This window comes from Eumetopias jubatus, unplaced genomic scaffold (genome assembly GCF_037043125.1).
Source record: "Eumetopias jubatus isolate StellerSeaLion01/CBP00866 unplaced genomic scaffold, mEumJub1_p1.0 scaffold_10, whole genome shotgun sequence".
Classification (NCBI taxonomy): domain Eukaryota; kingdom Metazoa; phylum Chordata; class Mammalia; order Carnivora; family Otariidae; genus Eumetopias; species Eumetopias jubatus.
In genome coordinates this window covers 56,316,674-56,330,644 of record NW_028274816.1, presented here as the reverse complement: position 1 = coordinate 56,330,644, position 13,971 = coordinate 56,316,674, and the positions used below count along the sequence as shown (strand labels likewise).

Genomic DNA, 13,971 nt, shown 5'->3' with positions numbered 1-13,971 from the left:
AGCCCCCGTTTCCAGCCCATCCCAAGTGCCCAACCTCGCCCGAGAGTGTGGGGCGGGGTGGAGGGGGGATGGGACGGTGCCCAGCCCGGGCCTCACCCCAGCCGGCCTCAGGCTTGCAGGCCGTGCGCCCGGCAGCTCCCCGGGGCCCGGCTCCCCGCCCCCCGCGCCGAGGGCTCCCCCAGATCCGGGCGGGCGGGCGCGGCGGCGGCCAATGAGCGCGCTCGCCGTCTCCGGGAGCCGGGCCGGCTCTGCCCGCCTGGCATTGGGCACGCGGTGGGCAGCGGCGGGCGGGGCCTGGGGGGTCCTCGCGCCTGGTTGGGCCAGGCTTGTTGCTGGGTAACGGGGCGGCGAGTTTCCCCTGGCAACGGCGGCGGGTACCGCTCACTGGCTGGCCGGGAAGGAGGGGGGGCGCGGGCGCAGGCAGGCCCCGCAGACCCCAGCAACAGCGCGCGGCCCCCGCCCCGCCGGGGAGCGGTAACCTTCACACGCGCCGGCCGCTCGGACCCTGCGGACACCCGCGCCCCCGCCCAGCCCCCACCCGGCTCCGGTCCAGCCTCCGGGCCTGGGGGGCTGGCTGCACCGAGGAACCCAGGAGGCCCCCTCCCCACCGTGGAAAGCCAGGACTCAGGCCCTGCAGTGAAAAGTTAAGTCCTTCCCAACTCCCTCTCCCCGAGCTGCGAAATCGACTCACCCAGAATGGCAAACAAGATACTGGGGAAGGTGGTGGTTCTGCAGTAAACCAGCTGGGACGTTTATTTTCTCGAACCAACGAATCACATGGAGGCTACTCCTGCAGAGCACTGCTCTAAGTGCGTTGCAAACATAAACCCATGTAATCTTCACAGTTCATTTCGGGTCCCGCGGCGACCCTCTTTCTACAGAAAAGGAAACTGAGACAGAGAGGGAAAGCTACTTGCTCAAGGTCATCATTTGAACCCAGGCAGCCTGGCTCCCGAGTCTGGGTCTTTTATCACTTCACTGTGCTGAATGTCCCTCTGAGAGGCATTCATATTCACAGCTTTCTTTAAAATTATTTTGTATCATTTTTATTTTTTAAGTAACTCTATGCCCCCGACGTGGGGCTCGGGCTCAGGACCTTTAGATCAAGAGTCCGGGAGAAACTGCAGGTCAAGCAAAACACAATAGTGGCTGGCCTGTGGACCCCTGGTTGGAGCCCCCCTGCCCCAACTTGAGGGTCTTAGCTTGAAGTCCTTATTTGGATTCTCAGAGAGTCAACGGACTCCCACATTGGTAATATTCATGATGGGTAACATATATATTAATCACCCACTAGGCCCCAGTGCCTTCTTTTTATTGACCTTCTTACTCTGCAAAATCCTATGAGGTAGGGACCTGGGCTGTCCCAACTCCAAGCTGAGGAAATTGAAGCTCAGAGGCATGACCGCTGACCCAAGGCCACACAGTTAGCAGGTGGCAGAGCTGGGGATTCTAACTGAGGCCATTTAGACCAGAGTTCAGAGCTCTGCAAGCAGGCTTTGGGGGGGCTGGGCTACAGCTGTGGGGATCCTGACTAATTTTTCTTAGCTGACTCTCCACAACAAGGAATCATCCGGCCCCAAATAGAGGAGGTTGAGAAACCCTGGTCTATGCCAAGTATGACACCACCACCATCACCGCCACCACCCCCACCCCCTCCGCCTCCCCCACTCCACCACCGACCCCTCTCATTTTCTCTCCACCTGGTCTCTCTCTCAGTCTCTTTTTCACTTTCTCCACTTCCCTGAGCTGAGTCTTCCTGTCTCTCTGTTTGTGTCTCTCTTTTTTTTTAAATATTTTATTTATTTATTTATTTGAGAGAGAGAGAATGAGAGATAGCACGAGAGGGAAGAGGGTCGGAGGGAGAAGCCGACTCCCTGCTCAGCAGGGAGCCCGATGCGGGACTCGATCCTGGGTCTCTAGGATCATGACCTGAGCCGAAGGCAGTCACTTAACCAACTGAGCCACCCAGGCGCCCTTGTGTCTCTTTTTACGTCTGTTTCTCACCCTCCATCAGAGGTGTGGGTGACCCCTCCAATCTTAAGAGACCCTTGTCCCCCACCCCCCGCCAAAAAAGAGGCCCTTGTCCCCTATCCAGGGGAGCATGGACCAGAGGCAGGGTTGGAAGGAGGCCCAGAATGCTCTTCCAGGAACTTAGAGTTGAGGGAGTCCCTTGGTCCCTCAGGAGGTAGAGGTGGGGAAATGTAGTCTGGAAGATGCAGGTGGGGCCTTCTCCTTCCCTGTGCCCCTAGGGTATGGGTCTCAAAAGGGCAGCCCTCGAACTAGTCACAAACGTTCTTATTTCTTTGCCCACACAGTGTTTATTCTGGAGTTTGTATGCTTCTAGAAGGAAAACAAAAATACAAAAGAATCTTGCTTGGGGTGGTGTACACGCATTGACACACATGGCAGACGTTAGTCACAACTCACCAGACTGTGCACCTAAAAAGAGAGAACTTCATCACGTGTAAATATATCTCAGTAAAGTGAAGTAAAAAACAGTAAGATCTGTGATTTCACGATGCATGGTGTGCTCCAATTAGCCCCAGTCCGCACCACTCCCTATGGTATGACATTGGACTCGTTTCTCTCATTTATTTAATCATGGCCCTTGAGGATGAGCCCCTGGTCCGGGGTGATAGGATGCCAGAATTTGTAACAGGATCTGGACTAGACAGTGGGAAGGATCGTGACTGGTGACAATGCTCATGGCCTGGTAAAACTCTTGGCCCACACCTCTACGCACCAAGCCAGATTCCTACCATTCTTCACACTCATCCCCACCCCACCCCAGGACACTCCAGCACATCTGGTTTCCTGGTGTCCAGTCTTAGATTGGGCAGCCAGAGAGCACAGACCCACGAGTAAGGGGTGAGCTAGCCCAGGGCTGGGGCCTGTCTCCCAGCTTCATCAGTGCTAGGCACAGAGCAAACACCCACAGTAATTAGTTACACTAGTGAATAATAGCTACCATTTATTAGGTGCTCACTCCATGTCAGACAATGCACTCAGTGACTTCCATTCATGATCTCATTTCATAAATGTCCAAAGCAGCATCTCTCACACACCTTTAAGCTTGGTCCACAGTCAGAAATACACTTTCTCCGTGACCCGATATGTATTCACTGTGTATGAGCAATGTTTTCACAAAACAGTATTTTCTTTGACTTCATGATTTTTTTAAAGGATGTTCTCTTTTGTATTTTTGTTTTTTTAAAGTCTGGTCAAGAGCCCCTCAAGTCACAGGTAGAAGGATTGACGAGAAAGGGGCACCAGGGGAGTATGGGGGGTGACAGAAATGTTCCAAATCTTGCTTGGGGCGGTATACACGCATTGACACACATGGCGGACATTAGTCACAACTCACCAGACTGTGCACCTAAAAAGAGAGAACTTCATTACGTGTAAATATATCTCAATAAAGTGAAGTAAGAAAGAGTAAGATCCACAAAAGTCATTTCACGATGCATGGTGTGCTCATGACCCACAGTTTGAAAAACACTGGAAGGAGGGGCGCCTGGGTGGCTCAGTCGTTGAGTGTCTGCCTTTGGCTCGGGTCATGATCCCAGGGTCCTGGGATCGAGCCCCATATCAGGCTCCCTGCTCAGCCGGAGGCCTGCTTCTCCCTCTCCCGCTCCCCCTGCTTGTGTTCCCTCTCTCGCTTTGTCTCTCTGTCAAATAAATAAATAAAATCTTAAAAAAAAAAAAAGAAAAACAGTGGAAGGAAAGAGGGGAAAATGAATGAATGAGGGAAGGGAAGGAGGGAAGGAGGCTGAATTAGTATGTAAGTATATATGTATGTATGTATTCATTTATTCATTTATTCAATAAGTAAGTTAAGTAAGCTCTACACCCAATGTGGGGCTTGACCTCAGGACCTGGAGACCAAGAGCCACATGCTCTACGACTGAGCCAGCCAGGTGCCCCCCAACTCCCCAGTATTTAAAGTAGGGAGATTTCACAGGGGATGTGCCCTTCTGGCTTCTCTTGGGAAATGGAGGGATCTGGCTCCAGAGGGAAACCAAGTCTGAGAACCTGGAGAAGCCCCGTTTCGCTCAGATCTGGCATTCCTTCTCAGCCAGCCCAGTGCCCGGGTGCTCAGATGACTCGCCCTGTGGTGACGTGGTTCGGCTAGGGGTGTGACATCGCGGGAATGGAAGGTGCAGACCGAGGAACCAGTGCTCCCGAGTCCTGGGGGAGGGAAGGCTATGGGGTCACCAAGTCCAAGCGAGGTAAAGAGTGGCAAAGAGAAACAGAAAGGGAAGTGAAAGCCAGGAGGCAGGGTGCGAGCACGTCAATGCAGGGGCTGCCCGGGCATGTCCGGTCAGGTGCTAGGGGTTTCCTTCTTGCCCTGAGTCCCCTGCCAGATTTGTGGCGAGTGTGGCCAGGTGTGCTTGCTCCAGAGTGTGTCCCCGTCAGTGGGCCAGTTACCAGGAACCTGTTACAGGTGTGCTTTGTGACTGCTGGGGGGTCAGTTTTTGTTTATGTCTGACTTGATCTGTGTCCATGAGGGTCAGTTTCTGACAGTTGTAATGTGTCTACTGTGAACTGGCGTGCGTGCGTTTGTGTGTGTCCCTGTAGGAGGGTCACCTAGATCAAGCTGTGTGTCCAGGCGTCCCTGTGACAGGTGTGTGTGTGTGTGTGTGTGTGTGTGTGTGTGTGTGTGTGTGTCCTGAGAAGCTCTCAGCCTCAGCCCGTGACTGCGTGTGTGCTGGGGGGGTACCTGCTCCGTGGCAATGTTTGTGAACACAGTTTGTGGGTCCCCGTGTGCTCATCAGTGTGGGTGTTTGTGCAACACAGCCCCCTTCCTTGTGTCAGTCGGCGTGTCCCTGGGGCCGTCTCAGCGAGCCGGGCTCTGTATTTGTGAGCGTGTGCCCCAGTCAGCGTGTGAGTTTGCACATCCCCGCCCCGGTCCAGGGTGTGCTTTTGTGCAAGTGTGGCCGAGCGCCTGTGAGTCGGCTTGTCGCCGTGGCCCTGTCAGCACGTGACTTTGTGTACCCTGGAGCGCCAGTCGGTCAGTCTGCGTACACATCTCTACGCGCCTGTGTCTGTGGGTCCCAGTCAGTGTGTCAGTGTGTCAGCGTGTGTGTCCGGCTGTCCCGCCGGCCGGGCCGCCCGCGTCCGCACGCCTCGGTCCTTCCCGCCGCGGGCCGGGCCCCGCCCCGCCCCCGACTGCAGGGAAACCCCCACGCGGAGGTAGGGGGGCGCGGCGCGCGCCTGCAAGTCCCGACTTGTCCGCGGCGGGCGGGCGGGCGGGCGGGGCCGTGGCGTCACGCGGGGGCGGGGCGTGGGACCCGCCGGGCGGGGGCGGGGCGGGGCGGGGCGGCCGCCGAGCGGGCCGGGGATCCGCCGGGCGGCCTGAGACGCCGCGCGAGCCACATGCGAGCGGGCGCCTGGCGGCGGCGGCGGCAACGACGACAGCGGCGGCCCCAGAATCGGCGGCGGCGGCCACGACGCGGACACGCCTGCAGCCTGAGCGGGAACAGCGGCAGCCACAGCCACAGCAGCCGCCACTGCAGTTAGAGCAGCAGTAGCCGCCGCCGCAGCAGCAGGCGCCGCAGCGAGCGGCGCTCGGCGGGCGCGTCCTCTCGAAGGAAGCCGCCCGCCCCCCCATCACCGCCCCCTCCGGCGTGTTCATGCCCCCGGGGTGAGTGTGCGCACCCCGAGTGCCCACCGGCCGCGATTGGCCAGGCCGGGTGGGCTCCCTGGAGGAGGTGGCAGGAGTGCGCTGGGAGAGCAGTGGGGGCACGCTGCATCCCCACACCCGTGCCTCCCTCTGTCCCCACCCTCCATCCCACGAACGACCCTGGGTTGGGGTCGCTGGGCGGGAGGCACTAAGGGTCCGGGAGCGCAGGTGCCTCAGCGCTCTGGCGGGTTTGTTTACAAACAATGGGGGTGCGGGCTCGGCAGCGCCCCCTGGCGGCCAGTGCGGGCCCGGGGAAGTGAGTCGACCCCGACTGCCCCGGCCCCCGCAGTCCGGGAGGGGCGCGTGCGGGGTGGGGGGGGCGGCTTGTCGGGGCGGCCACACCCCAGGCGCGCGCCCGCTGGGGGCGGCGACAGGGGGCGGCTCGCGGGCCGTGGAGTCTGCGGCTCCTGCGGGCGGGGGCTGCGCCCCAGCAACAGCCGGTTATTGGCCCCTCGCTCGCCTGGCGGGCGGGGCAGGCGCACGTGGCGGCGGCGGGGTGGGGGGGGTGTGCTGTGACAGCAGAGGGGGGCGTCTGGGCCCGCCGTGGGAGCGCGCGTGTGCGGGGTTGTGGATCTGCAGGTGTCTCGCCTGGGTGTGTGCGTGTGTCTGGCTCCGAGTTTGTGCTGGGGTCTGCGGGGGGTGGTGGTGTCAGTCCAGGGGAATGTTGGGGCTGCGGCCCGTCGGGGTGTGTGCGAGTCCCCATGTGTGTTTGTGTGAGGTTCTGTGTATGCCGTGCCCGAGGGGCGGGTGCTGTTTATGTGTGGTATACCTGTGTGTGTGTGTGTGTTGTGTGCTCTGTGAGAGTTGTCTGTGTGTGCTGTTTGGGGTGATTCTCTGGGTCTGTGTTGCCTGCGTGGGCTCCAGTGTATGGTTGGAGTGTTTGTGTGTTGCTTGAGTGAGCTGTGTCTGAGGGTCTATATGTGTGTGTCTTGCCCGATGTGCTGTGTTTGTGTGTGCTTGTGTGTCTTGACTGTGTGTACTGTCTGTGTGTATCTCCAGGGCATGGGTCTCAGCTAAGCGTTTGTGATGGTGTGCCTGCTGAATGCAACCTCTGTTTTCTGTCCAGGTGCGTGTGTGAGTTCTGTGTGTGTGTGTGTGTGTGTGTGTGTGGTGGGGGGGTGTCTCGGTCTGTGTTTGGCTTGTGTGTCTGGCATCCGCGTCTGGGAATTGAGGATCTCAGCTCTGTGGGGTCTGTGCAGTGGTCAGTGGGTGTTGCTGGCAGTCTCTTGTAGTGTGGGGCTGTGTCTGAGCCTCTGTGTGTGTGTGTGTGTGTGTGTGTTGAGTCTGAGGGGCTTGTCTCTGTGATCCGCTGGCTCATGTGTGTCATGTGGGCTGCGTGTGTGGAGTGTTTATGTCAGTCACGTGAGACCAGTGTTTTCTGTGGGTGCTCTAGGTGTGCGCGCCGCCACTGCTGTGTAGGATTAGAGTTCGCTGGGCTGTGTGCGTGTGTGCGTGTGTGTCCGGGGCTCACAGTTGGTGATGGTGCTTTGAGGTTGGCGGAGAAGGGTGAGTTGATGTCTGCTCTTTTGCATCTGTGTGTCGTTGCTGGTGTGAATGGTGATGCATCTGGGTCTGATGACAGGAGTCCGTGTGTGCCCACTGTACATATGTCCTGGGGTCTGAGAGTTGGTGACCCGGGGGGGGCGTGTTTTGGGTGTGTTGGCCTGCGTGTGTCCATGGATGTCCATTTGGTATTGATATTTGTGTAAGTCCTGAGGTGTGCAGGTCTGACCTCGTGGGTGTGTATGTGGGGGGGGGAGGGGCATGTGTGTTGGAGAAGTGTGCCAGTGCCCATGTAGTGTGTTTTTGTGTTTGTGATGGCTGCATTGTGTGTGTGTGTGTGTGTGTCCTGTATTGGGTACCACTATCAGAGACTGGAACCTGTGCAAACGGGAGATGAGGGGGGAGGTCAGGCTGGCCAGTCCTGAGTGAGTCCTTCCATGTGTGACGTGTACCCTTCGCACCTCCCCCCACCCCACAACTCGTCTTTGCCATTTGGGTCCCGCATGAGTCCCTGTGTGTGCGCATCACTGTGTTCCGGAAGTTAGACCCACCAGCCCATGCCCTGGGTGACTCCCAGGCTGGGTGAGTTTGTGTTTTGAGGCTGTCTCCCCTGCTACATACACACACCTGACAGACTCCTCCATCTGGGTCCTGTGTGAGCCCTTGGGCTTGCTGTGAGAGCCGTCCTGTGCCTCTTTCCTTGTCCGTCGTGTGCATGGGAGGCTGTCCCCACCTGGGCGGCCCTGCGTCAGACCGTCGGTGGGCATGTGTCTTGTGGGGCCATCACGCCCGCCTACAGTGCCCCATCTGGGCCCTGTTTGTTGTGGGAGCCTTCCCTGCCCCCCAGATGTGCAGGAGTGGGGGTGTCCTGTGTACCCCAGGTAGGAGGCGTGTATTGTGGGGCCCTGGTGCCCCCGGCACTGCCCGGCTGACCGCACCCCTCTCCCCCTGTCCTGCAGGCCTCAGGGAGCGCCATGGCCCGAGCACGCCAGGAGGGCAGCTCCCCGGAGCCCGTAGAGGGCCTGGCCCGCGACGGCCCGCGCCCCTTTCCCCTCAGCCGCCTGGTGCCCTCGGCCGTATCCTGCGGCCTCTGCGAGCCCGGCCTGCCCGCCGCCCCCGCCGCCCCCGCCCTGCTGCCCGCTGCCTACCTCTGCGCCCCCACCGCCCCGCCCGCCGTCACCGCCGCCCTGGGGGGCCCCCGCTGGCCTGGGGGTCCCCGCAGCCGGCCCCGAGGCCCGCGCCCCGACGGTGAGTGCCGCCCCGCGCCGGCGCCCCGGGATGATGGGATCCAGGAAAGAGACACTGAGGAACTGGAGAAGTGGGAGCGAGTGGGGGGAGGTGGCGAGCCGGCCGGGCCACAGGGAGGGTGTGGCCAGTGTGGTCTTTGTGTTGCAAGAAGCAGGAAGACGGAGTGGGAGGCTGGGGGTGGGGGGAGGCCGAGTGGGAAGTCCCTCCTGGAATCTGACTGCAGTCTCCGAGTTGCAGCCCACGGCCTTTTCCGGGCCCGGGGCAGCAGCTGTTTCCCAGCCCCCCTCCCCTAGTCTGGGTCTCCTTAACCTCCCCGAGGACTGTAGTTGGAGAGAGCGTGGGCAGAGCGAGGGGACTGTCACTTCAGGACTTGGGGGGGGGCGGTTGGCCTTTTGCCTTTATCTGCATCTCTGGCCAGGGCCGCCCCTCTCCGCAGTCCGGGAGGAGGAAGGAGAGGGGGAGGGGCCATTGTGTGGGGAAAGTGGGGGTGGGGGAGGCGAGAGTGGGAAAGTGAGTCTTGGGGAGGGAAGGGTTAAAGGTCCCCTGCCGGATGGGCTGTTAACCCTGTGGTGCCCTGCTAGCCCCATCCCGGCGAGCACGCTCGGTGGCAGGGAAGATTGTCCTGCTCTCCCTCTCCACCCCAACCCCTCACCTTGTCCCTGGAGCCCACGGAGGGCAGGGGAGAGAAAACTTCCCTGGCTGGGTTCCCTGGCAGCGGGGGCAAGAGGGGCCCCGATTTCAAGACCACAGGCCTAGGTGTGGAAACTGAGGCCCCGACTTTAGGCCTTAGGATCCCTCTCACCAGGACCTGGTGTGACTGGAGAGAGGCAGAGACTGCGGGTGGCTCAGAAGGGGGTGGGGCAGGAAGGCATCTCCCGAATCCCAGCCCCCCAGGGCCCGGGCTCGCTCGGAGGCAGCCAGTCTGGCCTTCTGGTCTCCGTGCCCCTGCCACATCCGGGGGTGTGGCTTCACTGTGGTTGGACACCAGAGGGCAGGAGACCTGAGGCTTGTGACTGGGTGTAGTCAGTCGCCGTATCCCTATGTGACCTTGGGCCACTTCTTAGGGTGGGCCTCAGTTTCCCCATCTGTCAAATGGAGCCGGCAAAATTTGGTCCCGTTTTGGAATAGTTGGGTCGGATAAGAGGGAGGGCTTCCAGACTAACATGGGTAGTGGGGTGGTAGCTGGCTAGGCAGGTAACCCCCAGAGAGGCCTCCCCAGGACCTCTTCATGCTTTCTGGTGCCTGGGGAGCCGAAGCTGAGAAATCTGGCTTTAGGAGGGGAGAAACGGAATCGGCAGAAATGAGGCGGGGAGCAGAAAGGAAATCGGGAGGCTGGAAAAGGGAGAAGCGGGCTCTGGCTAATTAGTCCCTCGGGGCCATCTCAGGGCCTACAAGGGGTGGTGGGTGCTGACCACGCCCCCCTCCTTCCCCCGCCCCCCCGTCTTTTCCCAGGTCCTCAGCCCTCGCTCTCGCCGGCGGAGCAGCACCTGGAATCGCCGGTGCCCAGTGCCCCGGGGGCCCTGGCGGGCGGCCCCACCCAGGCAGCCCCGGGAGTCCGGGGGGAGGAGGAGCAGTGGGCCCGGGAGATCGGGGCCCAGCTGCGGCGGATGGCGGACGACCTCAATGCGCTGTACGAGCGGCGGGTGAGTGCTGGGGGCGGGGTAGACGGCAGGTGGGACTTCCCGCCCAGGAGGGGGCTGCGGGCGGGCCCCGCCAGATGTGCGGCAGCTGCTGCCCGGCGCGGCGGGGTCGCGCTGGGGACATGCAGGTGGGAGGGGCGGCGGGCCCGCGGACCTGCCGAAGGGCCCGCGCCGCGGCTGGCACAGGCCGGGCGAGGGCCGGGACTGCCTCAAGTGCCGCGGCGCGCCCGGGGCCCGCGGCCGCGGGGACTGAGGGCGGCGCTCCGCGGAGCGACTCATATATCCCGGGCTATTTATAGCCGGTGAGTCAGCAGCGGCGGCGCGGCCGCACCCGCCCCTCCCACTCGCCGGCGCGCGCGGCCCGCAGCGCGCCTTACAGCTTCCCGGGCGGCGGGGGCGGGCCCTGGAGCCCCGCCCCCGCGGTAGGCCCCGCCCCCAGCCCACGCCTCGGCCTCTCGTTAAAAGAAAATCCTTGAAGCCTATGTCGTAGAACAGAGAATAAGTATCAGGGCGCCGACCACCCAGCTCTGTCCAAATCTGAACATTACACCCGCAGTGCTTGCTTATTGAAAGACACAAAACCCGGATGTTGTCAAGCCCCTTGTTCTCCTCTCTGACCTCTCCTCCTCCCCCTTTCCAAAGGACTCCTCTCAAGTGGGCATGTCCCCTGACTCCGCAGGTGTTGATTCTTTTACTACCTATTTATCAGGCCACAAACAATGCTTAGGTTTGCGGGATGTTTTTGGCTTCATATACGTGGTGTGTCCCTCTCCAAACTTTTTCCCCCTGTATTAGGCTTTGAGACTGATCCATGTGGGCAAAGCAGGTTTTAGTTCCTGCATTTTCCCTGCTATGTAGCATTCTATTGGCTCAACACATAGTATCCTTGCTCATTTTCTCATTGATGAATATTTAGGATTTAAAAAAAAGAATGCTCAAATTTCATTGGCGGGTTTTTTTGTTTTGTTTTGGTTTGGTTTTTGTCTCTTTCCAATGATGCACATCTGCAGAGCACTTGTACCTCTGGAGTAGCTACCTGGGTGTTCTGCCCGCCTCAGCTTTACTAGATAGTTGCTAGCTTGCTCACAGAGATGACTGTGCTGGGCGGCACCCCTCAGCAGTGAGACATTGGCAGGCTTTCCAACTAATGCCATTCTGATGTGCCCCCTTTGCTACCTCCTGGTTGCAAGAGTTGGTGGGGAGTGATGAGAGGGTGGGGATTGGTACAAGGCATCCCACAGCCTGGCACCCACTAGGATCATCAGGATGGTTTATCTGACTTTGTTCTCATCTGTCAGAGGAGTTTCTCATCCTTTCACGGGGATGAGACTAGGTGGGCCCTGCTTATTAGCAGCGGGCCTGGCCATGCACTCAGGATAGGGGGTGGGAGAGTGCTACAGCTTACCTTTAATTCCTACTGGTGGGGAGTCTTTTCTTCTATGTGGCTTCCTTCGTTCTCACTTGCCTAGCAATTTGGAACTGAGGGGGTCCTAGAGGCCACCCCAAGCCTTCATCCTGTTGCTGGAAAGAGGGCAGGGGTTAGTTTGGCTGGATATACTTCTGAGCAGCCTCAGCACAGAAGGTGAACTGTGGTTCCCAGGGCCTGTCCTTCCACAGATCATTCTAGAATCACTGAGACTATGGGCTCCCCGCTCCCTTCTCTCTCACTTCCCAGCCTTTGAGCGGAGGGCAGGACAGGCCGCCATCCAGCCTCCCCACCCCCGCCCCGCAACCCCCCAGCCCTGGCTGACTTTGGTTGGGAGACTAGGGGAGCACTTGCTGGGCGCAGGCACTGTGCTGAGGGCATTCGGTCCGCATCCTCTCCGTCCTGTTTTGTTCTAGATGAGGTTGCTGTCCTCAAGGTGACGACGTGGGCCCAGGTGGTGGGAGGAGCTGGGATTTGGACCCAATCAGCAGTAATAGTACCTACCGCTGAGGGTTGGGGGAGAATGTAGGACGGTGCCTCCCTCCTCGCTGCCCTTGGGCCTAACCACCCATGTGCCCGGGTCCCCCTGTGGCACACCCACCCTGACTTCCTCTTCTCCCTCTCCCTAGAGACAAGAGGAGCGGCAGCGACACCGCCCCTCACCCTGGAGGGTCCTGTACAATCTCATCATGGGACTCCTGCCCTTACCCAGGGGCCGCGGAGCCCCGGAGATGGAGCCCAATTAGGTGCCTGCAGCCGCCCGGTGGACGTCAGGGACTTGGGGGGCAGGACCCTCCCACCTCCTGATGCCCTGGCCAGCGCGGGGGACTTTTTCTGCACCATGTAGCATACTGGACTACCAAGCCCTGCCTGTCCCAGGGGCAGGCCAGGGCAGCCACTCCAGCCCCAGCCCCGGCCTAGCCTGGGTGCACTGATGGGAGATGTGGACTCCTGGGTCCCTGGCTGGGAAGCCAGGGGAGAGAGGGCTGACGGACTCAGCGTCTGAAGGCAGCGGTGACAGAGAGGGTGGGGATGGAGCTGCCCGCCTCTGCCGCCCACCACCATCTCAGGAAAGGCTGCTGGTGCTGGCTGCCCGTTCCAGCTGCAGGGGTGACACTGGGGGGGAGTCTCCCTCCCAGTGCTCCTTCACTTTGGGCCTGGCCTCAGGCCCCTGGTGCTTCCCCCCCTCCTCCTGGGGAGGGGGCCCGTGAAGAGCAAATGAGCCAAACGTGACCACTAGCCTCCTGGAGCCAGAGAATGGGGTGGGTCTGATGGCTACCCCAGCCCAGCGCCCAGCCATCTTCCCTGAGCCAGCCGGCGGGTGGTGGGCATGCCTGCCTCACCTTCATCTGGGGGTGGCCAGGAGGGGCCCAGACTGTGAATCCTGTGCTCTGCCCGTGACCACCCCCCGCCCCCATCAATCCCATTGCATAGGTTTAGAGAGAGCACGTGTGACCACTGGCATTCATTTGGGGGGTGGGATATTTTGGCGGAAACCGCCCCAGCCTTAGTCCCCAGGGCGAAGCGCTGGGGGGAAGACGGGGAGTCAGGGAGGGGGGGAAATCGCAGAAGAGGGAGGAGTCTGGGAGCGGGGAGGGATGGCCCAGCCTGTAAAATACTGTATATGCGCTGCTGTAGATACCGGAATGAATTTTCTGTACATGTTTGGTTAATTTTTTTTGTACATGATTTTTGTATGTTTCCTTTTCAATAAAATCAGATTGGAACAGTGGATACTCTTTCTGCTTTCTTTCCCCACTGCCTGGTCGGGTCCAAGTCTCTGTGACCTCTATCTGGGATGAGGTAGGAGGTGGGAGAGGTGGTCCACAGAGCACACCTGGCTGTCCAGCTGTATCCAAAGGGAGGCTAAGGAGCACGGGTGCCACTGTATACACCCAGCCCTCATGCCTCCCTACACAACTCCCATTAAAAGCAAAGCCCCATCCAAGTACTAACCAGGCCCGACCCTGCTTAGCTTCCGAGATCAGACGAGATCAGGCGCGTTCAGGGTGGAAGGGAAAAATGAAACGGGGGAAATCGGAGGGGGAGATGAACCATGAGAGACGATGGACTCTGAGAAACAAACTGAGGGTTCTAGAGGGGAGGGGGGTGGGGGGATGGGTTAGCCTGGTGATGGGTATTAAAGAGGGCACGTATTGAATGGAGCACTGGGTGCTATACGCAAACAATGAATCATGGAACACTACATCAAAAACTAATGATGTATGGTGATTAACATAATAAAATTTAAAAAAAAACTTGTTTACTGGACAACAAAAAAAGCAAAGCCCCGTGAGGGCAGGGCTTTGTTTTGTCATGTTTAAGAGTTTAAGTCATCTCCACACCCAGCGTGGGGCTCGAACTCATAAGCCTGAGATCAAGAGTCCCACACTCCTCTCACGGAGTCAGCCGGGCCCCCCAAGGGCAGAGGGGTGGGTTTCTTTGGTGCTTTATCCTCACTGGATAAAGTA

At 59.7% G+C, this 13,971-nt stretch overlaps 1 protein-coding gene across 2 annotated transcripts; it reads left to right on the top strand.

The window, feature by feature from the left end:
• Positions 1-4,365: 4,365 nt before the first annotated feature.
• Positions 4,366-12,331, top strand: BBC3 (BCL2 binding component 3). 2 transcript variants are annotated; one of them, XM_028088149.2, is made up of 4 exons: positions 4,366-4,444; positions 8,146-8,434; positions 9,887-10,077; positions 12,130-12,331. In XM_028088149.2, exons 2-4 carry the CDS (start codon positions 8,161-8,163, stop codon positions 12,244-12,246), a joined length of 582 nt encoding a protein of 193 aa, XP_027943950.1. In that variant the 5' UTR covers positions 4,366-4,444; positions 8,146-8,160; the 3' UTR covers positions 12,247-12,331. The 2 variants fall into 2 exon arrangements, with proteins under 2 accessions (XP_027943950.1, XP_027943949.1); XM_028088148.2 differs by lacking the exon at positions 4,366-4,444 and adding an exon at positions 5,565-5,644.
• The last annotated feature ends 1,640 nt before the right edge of the window (positions 12,332-13,971 follow it).

Excerpts from the sequence above, each read along its gene's own strand:
- BBC3 (XM_028088149.2), top strand. The coding sequence starts at position 8,161 with ATGGCCCGAGCACGCCAGGAGGGCAGCTCCCCGGAGCCCGTAGAGGGC. Across the intron at positions 8,435-9,886 it reads CCGAGGCCCGCGCCCCGACG|GTCCTCAGCCCTCGCTCTCG; the intron begins GTGAGTGCCGCC and ends GTCTTTTCCCAG. Across the intron at positions 10,078-12,129 it reads ATGCGCTGTACGAGCGGCGG|AGACAAGAGGAGCGGCAGCG; the intron begins GTGAGTGCTGGG and ends CCCTCTCCCTAG.